The 16840-nt window shown below is 37.8% G+C and overlaps 1 protein-coding gene across 25 annotated transcripts in view; it reads right to left on the bottom strand.

The window, feature by feature from the left end:
• ABI3BP (ABI family member 3 binding protein) overlaps nucleotides 1-16840 on the bottom strand; it is a 276498-nt gene that overhangs the window by 171448 nt on the left and 88210 nt on the right. For all 25 annotated transcript variants that reach the window (XM_047793435.1, XM_047793465.1, XM_047793526.1 and 22 more), the window contains exon 3: nucleotides 2464-2532. In XM_047793435.1, the coding sequence (XP_047649391.1) occupies nucleotides 2464-2532 (69 nt within the window). The remainder of the gene's footprint in view (nucleotides 1-2463; nucleotides 2533-16840) is intronic.

Below are 16840 nucleotides of genomic sequence, written 5' to 3'. Positions count from 1 at the left end.
TGGATCCTTAACCCACTGAGTGAGTCCAGGGATCAAACCTGCATCCTAACGGATACTAGTCGGGTTTGTTATTGCTGAGCCACAATGGGAACTCCATAGGTAATCTTTTAAAAAATATTTTAAATAATTCTCAAGGATGGTTATTAGTTGTTTGCATACATGCAATTATACTTCTCTGTAAATTTTTCCAGTTCTACCTGTACTTTACATAACTGTGAGTCAAAGGGTTCAAGTCTGGCTCTCAAGGGGGGCAGAGCAGAATCTGAGATAATGTTAGGGCGCACATGTAGTTTAAAAAAGCCCGGTGGTGAATCTGATATGGCTTTTCCCACCACTGAGTTTATTTTCACTAACATAGTACAACTGTCTGAATAGATAGATAAAAATAAGGCCCAAAGTAGTTCAAGGGCATTCAAGGTCACAATGAAAGCAAGGTTAAGACTCGAATGCAGGTCTCCTGAATGGTAATCTAGTTTTCTTTTTACTACATCACTGACTTAGTTCACAATGTATGAGGAAATGCCACTTAGAGAAAAAAGATACATTTCCCCCAGGAAGCTGAATTTTACATGACCATCAAATAATTATTTCACTAAATTTGGATCTTAATTTGAAAATGATTAAATAGTTAAAATTTATATGGCAAATACAAATGTAAAGTGAATAGAAGGTAATCCATTACTTATTACATCACTCTCAAATGCAGATCACAAAAACAAAAATTATATCCGTTGCCTGAAAGGAAAGGTGGGGTATTATATCCTGAGAAAGATGAAACAATTTCCTGAGTTGGTCATTACACAGTGAAAAATCATCTCTAAGGCCAGTGTCACAGAAGCCACAAAATGAAAGGAAACAAAGTTATAAAATGCTAATTTGTAATCACTCTTGACTTTCCTTATTTTAGTGTATTTGCTTTATAATATTTGTATTAAGAAAAATTCAGTAACTGTGAAGCCAGAATCCCATAGAACTGTACTCATGCTGCCTGACTTTATTATTAAATTTTTTGAAATAAGTCTTGTAATACTGAGAGTACATTTCTTTTAAAGTGTATGGAAAGCTGCCTAGACAACTATCATTAATAAGTTGTAAGTATTGACTGAAATTTCCCCCAAGCTTTGGGATAATATAGAAGGCTAATAAAAGGAATTTGTATTTCTCAAAACATTTTACCACTTACTGGGCCTCTAAAGAAATGGAAACCAGGAGTTCCCTGGTATCTCAGTGGGTTAAGGACCTGAGGCTGTCACTGCTATGGCTCTGGTAACTGCTGTGGCAGGGGTTCAATCCATGGCCTGGGGAATTTCTGCATGCTCCAAGTGTGGCAAAAAAAAAAAAAAAAGAAGAAGAAGAAAAAGTAGAAACCAACAGAAGGAGGGGAAGGGATTGTGGCAACTGATTTCTGGTAACCAGGCATGGCTAGTACACCTAGGAGACCATATAAACAGGTACAGAGGACCCCTTTGCTCAGTATATGTGGTATCTGTTATGTACCCCACCACCCTTTAGGAAAGAAATAGCAAAAAAGATCCTTTTCTTCTGTGGTACATCCAGTGTACTATGAAAGGTAGATATGATTAGGAAACAATAATTTTGAGGACAGGTCACATTGAACATGAAAAAGCAAAGCAAAGCATTGTGATCAGCTCTATCTGCAGAGCTAGGAAGATACCACATCAGTTAGAAGCATATCCACAGGCAAGGGCTTGCTTATTTGATCTGAGAGGAAATTTAGTGGTGATTTTGGGACAACTTAGGATTTTAACCTTCCTTTAGTCATGCAGAAATGTTTCCACTTTTTTCCACCTGTGGTATCTACTTTCCAGTTCCAAGTCTCCATAGCCGTGGGAAAATGGATGTTGTACTGCTGTCAAAAAAGTCTTTTTTTCTATGTTTGACTAAATACAAGAGATTTAGAAGGAAGAGGCATAAATAAAATTCAGGTTCCAACCTATTTAAAACACATGTAAATGAGTTGTGCTTTTGAAATGTAAACAGCTCCCTTCAGTAAAGGTCAGACATCAAATTCTGCCCTAAAAACCAGAAAGACACAACAGCAGGTGTGAGTTCACACACTGCAAAACAGAGGCAGGCCAGCAAGAGCAGCACCTGCCATGGGCCAAGCCTGTCCCATGTGTTGCATATCCATGAATCATTTTATCTTCACCAGTACCCTACCAGGTGAGAGAATGGAAGCACAGAGAGGTTCAGTAATTTGCTTCCACCTGCAGTTTGGACGTGATGGTGCTGGTAAGGCCCCCAAGAGCCTCTCCCACCAGCTATGTTGTTTCCCAAGCAGGGTCATCTGTTGACCTGGGGCCTGCTGGCATTGAGCATCTTCTAACCTCCATGCCTAAGGCATCCCCAAGGTGCTTGGTCTACATGAGTAGAAAAGAGATGAAAAGGCATGTTTTAAAGTTAACAATAATAAAAAAAAATTAACAACAACAAAAAAAATACCTGAGCATGACTTCTTTTGACTGGGAGGAGGAGCAGGTCGCACAACTATGAGATATTTAGGCTCAGCATCTGTAAAACAGTAACATTATTAGCGAGATTCTTCAAGAAGGAGCAGCATTCAACACGCCCGTTCCTGACTCAGTGTTCCCCAGCTTTCGTCATTGTAACCACAGCACCCACCCGTGATAGGGCCCAGGAATTTGGAAAGCTCATGCTGGGGATAGTTCAGGCCACTAAGTTTTTAAAATGAAAATTAAATTCAGGTTTTCAAAACCCAATGGACAGGAGTGGGGGAGAAGTCTTAAAAGAATCATGATAAATACTGTTTTCATGCCACATTTTCACAAATTTTTGGTCTATTATTGCATCCAAGAATCATTTTCATGAACAATGTTTTTAAAAAGTCATGATTTAAGTCACCTAAAATATACCAATGGAAAATAAATAGAGAATCTCTTTCAAAATACTTAGGTTTTAGAAACACACACACCTACAGTCAATTAATCTTTGAATATATAAAAGGAAGCAAGAATATAAAATGGGAACAGTCTGTTTAGCAAGTGGTGTCGGGAAAGTTGGACAGCTGCATGTAAATCAGTGAAGTTAGAACACACGCTCACATCATGCACAAAAATAAACTCAAAATGGCTTAAAGACTTAAACCTAAGATACAATACCATAAAACTCCTGGAGGAGAACATAGGCAAAGGTTCCTCTGACTTAATGGTACCACAGTTTCCTTAGGTCAGTCTCCCAAGGCAATGGAAATAGAAAAGGAAACCCTCCTATACTGTTGGTGAGAATGTAAACTAGTGCAGGCACTGTGGAAAACAGTATGGCAGTTCTTCAGAAAAACTAGAAATAGGTTGTTTCTATGTCTTGGCTATTGTGAATAGTGCTGCAATGAACATAGGGGTGCATGTATATTTTTCAAGGAAAGATTTGTCCGGATATATGCCCAGGAGTGGGACTGCTGGGTCATATGGTAGTTCTCTATTTAGTTTTCTGAGGTATACTGTTTTCCATAGTGGTTGTACCAATTTGCATTCCCACCAACAGTATAGGAGGGCTCCCTTTTCTCCATACCTTCTCCGGTATTTGTTATTTGTAGATGTAGTAATGAAGGTCATTCTGACAGATATGAAGTGGTATTTCAATGTAGTTTTGATTTCCATTTCTCTGATAATTAATGATGTTGAACACTTTTTCATATGCCTCTTGAAATGAAATTTTAAAAGAAATTATATTTAAATGATAAATGCTCACTCAATCAGGGGCTAATAATTTATCAAATACATTTTTAAATTAATGTTTTCAAGATGAATGGTTGGTTTAGATGTACAGTATATTAATACAGTATATAAATAAGTCCAATCCACTTTGAGCATTCAAAATAGCATCTTACAAGCAGCTCTACTGGATTAATTGATTGACTGATACACATTATTTATAATATTTTTTCAGTAATTTTAGATCTTGAAACTCATTCTACACCAAACTTCATTTGGATGCTGTAGTTGATCAGAATTCATGCCTACTTGCTCAGGTAGACCTCAAATCTTGGTTTCGTTTCCAGTTGAATAACTTCCCTCCATGTGTTTGAAACAGAGGCCTTCTCTGCCCAAGGCTTTACGGGGCTGACCTCATTCTCAGCCCACGACACCCTGGCAATTCAATACATTTAATGACTCGAGGCTTTATCTTTTCCCTGGACATCCCACACAGCCCTATTTGCTATAACCTGCTGCAATAATTACCACTGCAAAAGGTGAACCAGGTAACCTCTTGAACTGACCTCAGGTGAGTATTGGTGCCTAATGACCTAATGCAGATAAAGGAGCATTCTTTGTGTTTCAGAATTTCATGTGATTCAAAGCACATCTTGTTTAGTGGAACTTATATAAGGAATGCTCAACCTAAATAAAGTTTTCTAGTAGGAATATAATAACCATTTCCTGATTTTATTTGGGATATAGAACAATACAGGTATTAAAAAACTACTATGTATATATTAGAGTACTTTCTTATGTATAGGATACTTGCTAAGCACTTTACATATATAATGTAATTACTCTTCATGGCAATCCTACTTGACAAGTAATAGTCTCAGCCAGTTTGTAGAGGAGGTCACGGGGTAGGTCAGCTCTATGGGTCAATAATGTGTGCAGTCACACAGGGTCCTAGGCTCAGTTTAATACCTGGCTGTCACCATTTAGAAATTCTTCCTACTTTTATCTTTGATTTGTGTTTTCTAAGAGCTGTCTCACAGGACAATGGAATATGTGTGTGAGCAGAGGAGATAGCAACAATAATGCATGTCTTCATTTCCTTCCATTCACATTTAGCCATAAAGTGGCCATTAGCACAGCATTCCAAAGGGCCCATGATACATGAGGGTTCAGTAAATCTCGAAGGTTGAGTAGGGTAAGCATATTGTATCTATGACTGAGGAAGGGGCAGTGGAAGGGGCCTGTGAGATCACATGTTCCATTTGAACCAGAACTTGCATCGAAATGCAGAAAGAAGGCAGTGGCATTTTCAGAAACAAAAATGACCAAAGAATCCTATCATGTCCTTTCTTATTCATGTTCCTTTCCTGGCTTAGCCAGCCACCTACACTGAAAATTATAACATACAGGGTAATGGAAAGCTAGAGTAATCCCTGGTTCCTCTTCTTTCTTGTTCTCCCTCACTCATGAGTAAGTGGAAGGCAGAGAGTATTAGTACAATGTGCAAATATCAAAAAGTTGAGTTTTGAGTTTTGCTAGTGTGGTAAGAATAAAATACACATGCATGTATGAACTACAAAGTACAAACTATAATTCCAGTGATTTTGCTCAGGAGTTAAAAGCACTTAGCCTTGCACAATATAAAGATAAATGGCAAAATTTATTCTCATAATTTAAACTTTTGATTTTTCTTTATTTAAATGACATGAAATAGTAAATAAAATAGTACCATGACAAGTAAAGAGAGAAACTGTGGAAGAAAAAAACTGTATATGTTAGCACTTTTAATGACACCTTTTTCTTGGTTTTTGAATCATGGACCTTGTGTAATTTTTTGCACTTGGCCTTGAAAATTATGTAGCTATCTTGTCCACCAAATACCCTTTTAATACAACTTTGGAATTTATTTCTAGAAAACAAAGTTAAACCCCGTTTTTATAAAGTTATTCTCACTGTTGCAGAGTCTCTTAGAGTTAGCTTTTTATTTCCTTCCTTGATACACACTAATTCGACCATGCCTCAGTGCTTTAAAAAAAAAAAACCTGAAATACTAGAAAAATAATAAACATAGAAGCCAAAGATAGTGCCATGATCCAAGACATATGGTTATAGGAGTAATTTACAAGTCATTTTTGTTATGATCAGTCATTTTGTATAAAGCAAAGGCTGTTACAGCCAATTACAAATTGGAACAGATGTCAGGACTTGGGTGCATATACTGGCTCTCACTGCTCATTAAAAACTTCCAAATTCATGTAATTCAGCAGTCTTTGCACTCAATTGGGAACACAGACATGGAAAAATAAAACAACTGAAAAACAAGATTGCTATTACTGTTCTGCACTATGCAATTCTTCGAGGTTTTGGAGCATAATGAAAATATATGCCCTGTAACCTGATCAGAAATTTTAGCAACCCAAAGCAAAGTCTGCTACTTTATTTACATAATGTATACTATTAAGAAATTTTAAGAAAATTTGTATAGAATGCAGTGATCTTGACAAACTTTCCATTCCTGACAATTAAACCTATACAATGCTTCAGGTAATTAAATCTAATTTGCGTCATATTTTAAATGCCTTTATGGTAGAAGATAGGAACAGCCTCCTGTTCAAGGAAATCTACATTTGAAATCCTTTATAAAGACCTAGATTTTTTTGGTAACACAAATAATCCTTCAATAATTTCTCTGCTCAATATATCCTATTCCTCACATTTTTATTAGGGGCCACCTGCCTTTCAAGGCACACTGCTTTAGAATACTGTTGTAGTGGGTTTTTTCCCACTATGCGAGTTTCCACAAGACAAACAAGCCAAGAAGATTGGGTTGTGATGATTATTGTACAACTATAAATATGATAGAATTCATTGAGTTAAAAAAATAAGTCAAGATGATCCTAAGGAAAATCAGGTAAAGGGCATGAGAAAATGAAAACATTTAATTTACCCTGCCATATTCTTTAACAATTTGGTTTCATGTCAAACTAAATTTCTGGGCATTAGAGCAGGGATTCTGGAGCCAGTAATCAAATCCCGCTCAGCTACTTACTAGACAAGAAAAGTACTTAACATCAGTGTACCTAGTTTCCTTACATGGAAGATGGGAAAAAAATCATAGTACCGGGGCTCATGGGGTTTTAAGTGATGATTAACTATAGAAAATGCTAGTTTAATGTTAGCTATCATGATGATGATGATTTCTTAAAAGCGTAAATTGGTGTCCTAAGAGCCTTGAGGATGTATTAAAAAGAAAATGTTCTGGCAGTTCCCATTGTGGCACAGAGCAAATGAATCTGATTATTATCCATGAGGAGGCAGGTTCAATTGGCCTCAATCAGCTGTGAGCTATGGTGTAGGTTGTATATGCAGCTTGGATCTTGTGCTGCTATGGCTGTGGCATAGGCTAGCAGATATAGCTCTGATTTGACCCCTAGTCTGGGAGCTGCAATATGCTGCATGCATGACCCTAAAAAGCAAAAAAAGGAAAAATGTTCAAAACTGTGTGTTTTTTTTTAAGAGAAAGCACCAAATATTTTAAAATACAAAACTTTCACAATTAAAAAAAAGAAAATTACACACCATCTTGAAAAATATTCTCTTGACCAACTCTAATCAGGCTCTTTTCAACTCTTGCTCAACAAAGCCCTGATTTGGGCTTCTGTGTTCATCTCTGCATTGTCCAGTTTTAGCCAGAGTCTTGCTGAGATGGTTTAGCCAGCATCCCCCATCTTCCATACCTGATGACACTGGTACCAGCTCAGGTTCCTCAACCTCCACCACCTCACAGAAGATATCTGATCACCCTGGCCTGCCTCTGTCAAGAAGCCTGGTATGTCAGGTTAGCCAGAATCCTCCCTGAGCCCTGATGTCTTCTCTTAGTAGTTTTCTATTCACTCACTCCCACTCTGCTCCTTGGCTATAATTCCCATTTTTCCTTGTTATATTTGGAGTTGAGACAACTCTCTTTCCCCCACTATAAGATCCCCCTGCAGTGGTCCCTATACTTATCCGAGAAACCTCAGCCCCTTGAATAAAGTCTCTTACCATTTTTATTAAGTGTCACTGAGTAGACACTATTTGCTCAGAAATATCAATGCAAACAATCCTATAAAATATGCTGACAGGATGATTCTGGTAGCACATGATAAATAATACATTATAGCCAAGTGTAGTTTATTTCATGAAGGTAATACAAGGAGAAAATAAGTTCCAATTTTCACAAGTGCTGAAAAGGCATTTGACAAAATCTGACATCAATTCTTAATTAATATGGATTTAATAGAATGCCCCCTCAATATGATAAAATGCATTGTAAAATACCTGAACCATGTTTTTTAAAAGTGCAGGATCGCACAAATACATTTCTGTTGAATAATTCTCCCTGGATTTATCAGAAAATTCAACCCTCATTTTTGTGTCCCTTTTATTAGTATGTATTTTTAAATGTTACTCTATGATTTTATTTTTATAGACCGCTTCAGCATTTTTTATTGACTACCTGAGATTAGGTAAATAGAGAATGATGTCGCTGACTATATTATATATTCTTTTACTGCCGTGATGTGGGAATATCTACAACGAAGCAGTGGATTGGAAGCATACCTGGAATATTTACACATAGGACCAGCCTTGCCACAAGGGGGAGATAGAACAGACTTGCTCATGAAGGACTCAATTTTCTATGTCCATTTCCCACCTTTTTTTTTCTTTTTTTTGCTTTTTTAGGGTCACACCAGGCTAAGAGTTGAATCAGAGCTACAGCCACAGCCACAGCTATAGCCACGCAGGATCTGAGCCCCATCTTTGACCTACACCATGGCCCACAGCAATGCTGGATCCCTTGACCCACTGAGTGAGGCCAGGGATCAAACCCACATCCTCATGGATACTAGTTGGATTTGATACCTCCTGAGCTACAATGGGAACTCTCCATTACCCTCTTCAAGGTGCCTCTTTTCACTTTACTGATTGTGGTTGTCCTCTTCAATCTTATTTTCATTTGCTCTCAGAGAGAAGCACAAAACCAATAATTTACAACTTAGCATGAGTGAATTCATGTTAATACAATACCTGGACTCATGATCCATTCTACTTTAATTACATAAAAAGAGCATATATCAGCTACTGAATACACAAATGGCATCAAGTAACCAATGGGGAGGAGCTTTTGGCCTAGCACCCTTCCTAATTCCTTTGATCTGTCCCTGAAATCATAATGTACAGAGAGCCACCTTCTCTCTAAGCTAAAGAAAGCTGGCTTGCAGATGTCTTGTTAGAGGCCAGATCTGTGGAGGGTGGGGAGGGTTTTCTCTGGCAGGAGAGGGCCAGGCACCACTCTGCTTATACTACTGTGCTTTAAAGATCTGGGTCCCTTCAAACCTAATCACAAAAGGTGGACATAATTTCAGTCACTCTTTGTGTCCAGGAGAGAATTTTCAAGATTGAAATGAATTTCTAGGCAACTTTGTGTAAGATAGTCCATAAACCCCTTTTGTCAGTAATTAGGTTTATTTTGGATTTAAAAAAAAAGAGGCCAGGAGTTCCCATTGCGGCTCAGTGGTTAACGAATCTGACTAGAACCATGGGGTTGTGGGTTTGATCCCTGGCCTTGCTCAGTGGGTTGAGGATCTGGTGTTCCCAAGAGCTGTGGTGTAGGTTGCAGATGCAGCTCGGATCCTGCATTGCTGTGACTCTGGTGTAGGCCGGTGGCTACAGCTCCGATTGGACCCCTAGCCTGGGAACCTCCATGTGCGCAGGACTGGCCCAAGAAATGGCAAAAAAAAAAAAAAAAAAAAAAAAGAAAGAAAGAAAAAAGAAAAAAGGTCAGATTATTTCTACTATGATCTGGAGGTTTAAAAACAACATTGGGGCTTAATCCTCAGTCCATCCAAGTCCCCAGTGGAGGCGGGAACCTCCCCTGCCCTCTGGATGTAGACGGCGTCCTAAGATGCTTTGGGATGGAGAGTGAGACATTTGAGCTGCCGCCCTAGAAACCCACCAAGGAGAACACAGGAGAACACTTTTTTAAAAAAGTAATAGATCTCTTCGTCCAGCCAGAGAGCTGTTCACAGAAGTAGCTCCTCTGAGCAGCTGTGCCACCCATGTGGAGACTGGCCAGCAGGCCCTGGATCTCAAGCCCAAGAGAAGGCTCCATGCAAGCAAGGGACCCTGAATGGAAAATAGCCACTCGGCATGTGGAAGTTGGATGGGCCTCCATTGGGACTATACCAGCTTCTTGGGATTTTGAAAAATGGCGGGGGGAGAAGCAACAATAGAGTCCTAAGAAATTTATTTGACTTTTTACTAATCTAGCAGGTGGGAGTCAACTGGTTTTCACTTGGAGACATAAAATCAACATAGTCATGTCTTAACCCCAAATGGTAATTTGACAATATCCAATATAAAGCTGTTTTATAGGAAATGACATATTAAAAATACAGAATGCTGTATTTCATTGGCTATAAGACATTCTTTTACTCTCAGGTTTTCCAATCTCTCAAATGCATTTTATAGTCAATGGCATAGCACATTGGCCAAGGTGGGCAGCTGTATCCTTGCTGTCATTTACTGACACCTTCCAATAAGGTCAAGAAAGTGACATCTTCAAAACTGGCAAAAGAAGCTTAGTGATTTGAAAGGAAACCCAGTGGAGCAGTGTTTCCCAAACACGGTATCATCACTGTTCTTGCCAGCACAGAGCAGTATGGTGGAAAAACAAGGCTACCGATAGCTGCCGTTCGAAGGGTGAAGCAGAAGAGTTGGACTCTCAAAGGGAAGAATATTTAGCAGTGATTTAACTTTTCTTTTGCTTATTTTCCTTGTAATTTTTTAAAAAAAGTAATAGATCTGCTTATCCCCCAAGCCCCAGCCTACTAAATAAGAAAAACTTCCAGCAAAACTAAGTTGAAGGACATTCTACAAAATACCTAACCAGAACTCCTCCAAACCATTAAGGCCATCAAAACTAAGGAAAATCTTGGAGATGGGCTTATAAGAATCTATGTGGACTAGTGTGATGTGGTGTCCTTACCCTGGAACAGCACAAGATCTTACATGAAAATGAAGGACAGTATGGACATCCGTTAATATTATATCACTATTTGTTCAAAAGTTGTGACTGTACTGTATTAACATAAGATGTGAGGAATAGGAGAAATTGTGTGTCAAGTACAAAGGGTTCTCTGTGCTACATTTGCAACTTTTATTAAACCTAAAGCTATTCTTGGAGTTCCCGTCGTGGCGCAGTGGTTAACGAATCCAGCTAGGAATTGATCCCTGGCCTTGCTCAGCAGGTTAAGGATCCAGCATCGCTGTGAGCTGTGGTGTAGGTTACAGACACGGCTTGGATCCCTCGTTGCCGTGGCTCTGGTGTAGGCCAGTGGCTACAGCCCTGTTTAGACCCCTAGCCTGGGAATCTCCATATGCCGCCGGAGCAGCCCTAGAAAAGGCAAAAAAGACAAACAAAACAAAACCTAGAGCTATTCTAACAAAGAACTTTCTACAAAGAACTTTCTAAAAATAAAATCATCTATTAATAAAATAACATTTATGTATTAATGAGGGAGAGGAAGCTCTTTCAATAAGTACAAAACACAAGCCTAAGAGACACAAAAACATTGTCATTAATCCTCAGCTTTATTCTTTCTTAGATTTATATAAAAGAGTGGTATGATTTATAGTTAAAAGTGCTTTGGATTGGATGAAATCAGGTAACTGTTTTATTAGAAATCAAGATGGCACATCGTAAGACTCCTATTAAGCATAAAATCATCCACAAAATCTGAAAGAAAAAGAAAAACTATGGTCATGGAAACCTCCATACAGAAATGTCAGTTTTTCTCTGCATCTGCAAGCATCCACATGCCACACAGAGCTGTAATCTGACCTGAGTGGGTACAATCCAAATTTAAGTATTCCCTTTAGCTTTTAACATTTGGCAGACAGTGCTTGTGCCTTATTTCATCAACAGTGAGTAATGTCTGTTTGAAAAATACCCTTGAAAAGCTTCCTTGTGTTTTAAGCTCAGGTGGAGAGTTCCACTCACGCACTAGTCAGTTTAAAAAAAAAAAAAAAACACTTAAGTGTGGCCACACTGAGGATAAGCAAATAGAGCTCCAGTCAGGACCCTTGGTGCTACAGTTCTATCTCAGGTACCCTGCCCGTTCTGCAGACACTGTTCTCTGCTGGTCCATGAAAGGGGGATGGAGGAGGGCAGCCTCCTTGAGAAAGGAGCACAGTCTGATGGGAGGGTTGGGGGTAAAAAGACAGTAAAATGCTACTATTCTGTAGGCCACTATCAGCAGTTCTAAATTTCAGTAATGTGACCAACCTTGCTCCTTACCCCCAACCATTCTCACATGACAAAGTAAAGATAAAAAATTGACACCATAATAGCAAATTGGTTACAACAAGGGGGTACAAATGATTCACATTTGAACCAAAGTCTGTATTCTTTCTGAAGTCCAGTTACTAGAAAACGAGACTCAAATATTGTTGATGAAATAAATGCACTCCTCCAAAGGGTAGTGTTAACAAATTCACCACAAGACACATCCGTGATAATTAGGTAACCCTAAATTACATATTAACAAGCTAAAACAGTGGCTACTGATAGCACGGACCAACTCAGGAACAACACTGATGTCTTTTCAGAAAGTTCAATGTCCCTTCTACAAAAGAATTAATGGGGCATTTTTCTAGAAAATTGGGGGACTCCTGATGTTTGCTTGAGCATATACCAAGCCATAGCTTTGCAAAGTTTCACAGAAGCCAGAACTCCAAATAGAAGACAGAGTAGTTATAAGTAATGTCAGAACTGCTCTAAATTTACTCTGCTTACCAGATTTATGAATACAGAAGTTTAGCTATTTTTAATGCATCATTAAGGAGATAACTAGCACAGTGTCCTTAGCTGTACATAAAAATGAATGTCTACAGCAATACGATTCATTATAAACTAATTGAAGTTGTCTACTTTTAGAGTGTTTCTAAGCCCCCTGAGGAAGACAAGGCAGGCTGAGGATCACACTGGTTTGGGCCCAGACTCAGTTCATATTTTGTTCAGTTCTCTACCTTTAAACCTGGAAACAGTAATTGTATGGCAAACATTTTCTTTTTTTTTTTTTTTTGAAATTTTATTTATTTATTTATTTATTTTACAGAATAAAATACATACATTTAAACACAATTACATTCACACAGATTATTATATCATGGATCTTAAGAAAGACATTAAGTAACTCCTTCTGGAGAAGTGGAATGGAAAATATTCTGAGACAAATAGGAAATTTATTCTATACTTTATCTCATTTTGTATGGCTTTCATCTTTACTATTTAGTATTATCTATTACATTTCAATTTTTCTTTAAAAATTAGCATTATATTAAAATTGTGTATATTATGCAACTAAAATTTATAAAGAAAGCCTTATATACCATTAAATATTTTATATAGCATAATAAAAAGAATAACTTAACTGGTAAGAATAACAAAAATAATACACCCTCTGAAAATAAGTAAAATATAAAATATATAAACTGGTTAAAAAACAGTGTAACTATATAAACATGTCCTCACAATTTGTTACATCTTATTGATTCTTCAATATAGGCATTTTACCATTCTAGGTAATGTGATAAACAAGACATTATAGACCTTACATTGTACCATGGAGAGAAATGGTTATTAATAATACAATTGTAGAACTGTATTATGTAATTGTACAGTTGCATTATTTAATTATAATTATCGTAAATTCTTTGATGGAGAGGAAATCAGAATCAGATCTAAGAAGACTTCAGCATTCCAAGAATGATGTCAAATGACTATGGCAAACATTTTCTGAATGAAAGAATGAGTCTATTTCTCTATCTATTGCCTGAGACTAGAGTAAAAATGAAGGAAGTCTGATGCTTTTCAGGAAGAAAGGAAAAAATAATTATGGGTCTGGTGCTCTTAGATTGGACGAACTAGTATTATTAAAATGGCCATATTATCCAAAGCAATCTACAGATTTAATGTGATCTCTTATCAATTTACTCATGACATTTTTCACAGAAGTAGAAAAAATACTCCTAAAATTTATATGGAACCATAAAAGACCCAGAATTGCCAAAGTAATCCTAAGGAAAAAAGAACAAAGCTGGAGGCATAACCCTCTCAGACTTTGAACAATACTACAAAGCTACAGTAATCAAAACAGGATGGTATTGGCACAAAAATAGATATATGGATCAATGGAACAGACTAGAGAGCCCAGAAGTAAACCTAATCCCCAGGGTCGATTAACCTTTGTCAAAGTAGGCAAAAATATACAAAGAGAAAAAGATAGTTTCTTCAGCAAATGGTGTTGAGAAAGCTGGACAGCTGAATTTAAATAATTTAAATCAAGTTACATTACACCCTCACATCATATACAGAAATATACTCGAAATGGCTTCAAGACTTAAAATATAAGACATGACACCTTAAAACTCTTAGATGAGAACGTAGGTAAATCATTCTGACATAAATCTTACATCATACCAATGTTTTCTTAGGTCAGTCTCCAAAGGCAATAGAAATAAAAGTAAAAATAAACAAATGGTACCTTATTAAACTTAAAAGTTTTTTCACAGCAAAGGAAACAATAAACAAGGCAAGAAGAGAACCTACAGACTGGGGGAAAATACTTGCAAACAATGTAACAAATAAGGGCTTAATTTCAAAAATATACTAACAGCTCATAGAACTCAACAACAAAAAACCAAACAACCTAATCAGAAAATGGGCAGAAGACCTAAAGAGACATTTCTCCAAAGAAAACACATAAATGGTGAATAGGCACATGAAAATATACTCAACATCACTAATTATTAGAGGAAAGCAAATCAAAACTACAGTGAAGAACCAGCACACTCTGGTCACTGCGCCCATCATTAAGAATTCTACTAATAACAGGAATTTCTGCTGTGACACAGTGTGTTAAGAATCAGACTGAAGTGGCTTGGGTCATTGCAGAGGTGTGGGTTTGATCCCTGGCCTAGCACAGTGGGTTAAAGGATCCAGTGTTGCCACAGCTCTGGTGTAGGTAGCTGCAGCTCAGATTCAGTCTCTGGACCAGGAACTTCCATATGTTTCAGGTGTGGCAAAAGAAAGAAGTAAAGAGAAAAAAAGTAAAAGAGTTTATGAGGGTGTGGAGAAAAGGAACCCTCCTACACTGTTGGTGGGAATGTAAATTGGTGCAGCCATTATGGAAAACAGTATGGAGTCTCCTGAAGTATAAAGAGACTTGCCATATGATCCAGCAATCCTACTCCTGTGCATATATCTGAAAAAACTCCTATTCAAAAAGATACCTTCCACTATGCTCATAGCAGCACTATTTACAATAGCCAAGTCATGGAAGCAACCCAAGTGTCCACAGATAAATGAATGGATACAGAAAATGTGGTAGAGATAAAATACTAAGTCATAAAAAGTGAAATAATGCCACTTGCAACAACATGGATGGACCTAGAGAATATCAAAAATCAGACAAAGACAGTAGTATGCAGAAGTATATGTGGAATATCTAATATGACACAAATGAACTTATTTTTGAAACAGAAAAAGACTTACAGACATAGAAACAAACTTAGGTTTAACAAAGGGGGAAGGTGGTAAGGGAGGGAGAAAGTAGAAATTTGGGATTATCAGATACATACTACTAAATATCCAATAAACAACAAGGCCTACTGTCTAGTACAGGGAACTATATTCAATATCCTTAATAAACTATAATGGAAAGAATATGAAAAAGAATCACTTTGTTGTACAGCAGAAACTAACACAATATTGTAAATCAACAATATTCAATTTAAAAAAATTATGGGTCTGGGAAATAGCTGTCAGCACAAGCGAATTATCTTTTGAACAACTTGTAAACTTTAATCACCGAATTCGTCTTTGTTAAGCCTGTCTATAGAACTAATTTTTTCCTTTTGAAGTTTTTTCTTACAAAAAGTATGTGGCATTATGTCTAAGAATATTTATCTTTCACCTGAAAAATAATTGAAACCAAATTTTAAAGAAAATCTGCTAATTACCTGTTGGTAATTGTTCCATTAAATGTTACAAAATCCTTTAGAAAATGAACCAGTGCCCATTTTGATAAAGTATTCTGCTATGCTCTGGGGCTCTGAGACAATTCTGGCATCTCTCAGCCCTTAAGAGGGAGCCTGAGGCCCCAGCCCCCAAGCGGGGTGGGACAATGGTGAAGGTTAAATGGCCCATAAAAGGCACAGCCATCCTGAACCACTGAGCAACCCTTGATGCAAAAATGACTAGGGATAGCCCATCCACGATTGGTGGCATTCTAGAATGTTTACTCATAGACATGTTCTAAAGGGAGCTGACAAATTTTATTGGTGTGCATGTTGCCAGAGGAGTTATTCAGAACTGATCATGTCTGCACTGCAGAGTAGTGATGCCTCATGAGATGAAAACTGTATGAGATGAGATATATGAGATGAAAACTCAGCTTTAATAGGAAGACAGAGTGTGGGAAAGGAGGGGGTGGAAGGAAGAGGCTGGAGGGAAAGAGGGATTTTCCTAAACACTATAATGTGGACTCCTAAACACTCCTTCGCTCTTCACAGCTTGCCATCTGGAAGGAGAGATGCCCCCTTTTTCCAAACATATGAGCATTTCAAAGACATGTTTCGACAACATTGCTGGAAACTTTTTCTGAGTTTTCCTATAATTCTGCTGAGAGCTTTTGAAAACATACACTTGACCCAGTGCCGACTACATATTTTATGGCCCCAATCAATGCAAAATCCACAGGTGGGATCCCACCTATTTTAAAAGTAATATTAAAGACACCAAAATATAAAATATTTCCTTTCATGGACTCTGTCTCAACCTGTCACAGTATTTATTGGTTATTTAAAATGCTCTGTGGAGGAGTGCAGGTGCTCACCTCCCCCTGAACCTTTCTTGCTTGACTGCATAGCACCTTCCCCACGAGGGGCAGCCTCAGGATCAAAGTGCCTAACCCCACACCTCACCCTTCAGGGCACAAAGCCAATCTCCCTTTCCCAAAGGTCTGCTTTTGGAACCCACGGCCACAGAGGAATGGTAACCTCAGTCTTAGGACAGTCACTGAATGGGGGTGAGAAAGAAGCTG

This window comes from Phacochoerus africanus, chromosome 1, assembly GCF_016906955.1.
Source record: "Phacochoerus africanus isolate WHEZ1 chromosome 1, ROS_Pafr_v1, whole genome shotgun sequence".
NCBI classification, from domain to species: Eukaryota; Metazoa; Chordata; class Mammalia; order Artiodactyla; family Suidae; genus Phacochoerus; species Phacochoerus africanus.
This window is presented reverse-complemented; position numbering and strand designations above follow the sequence as displayed.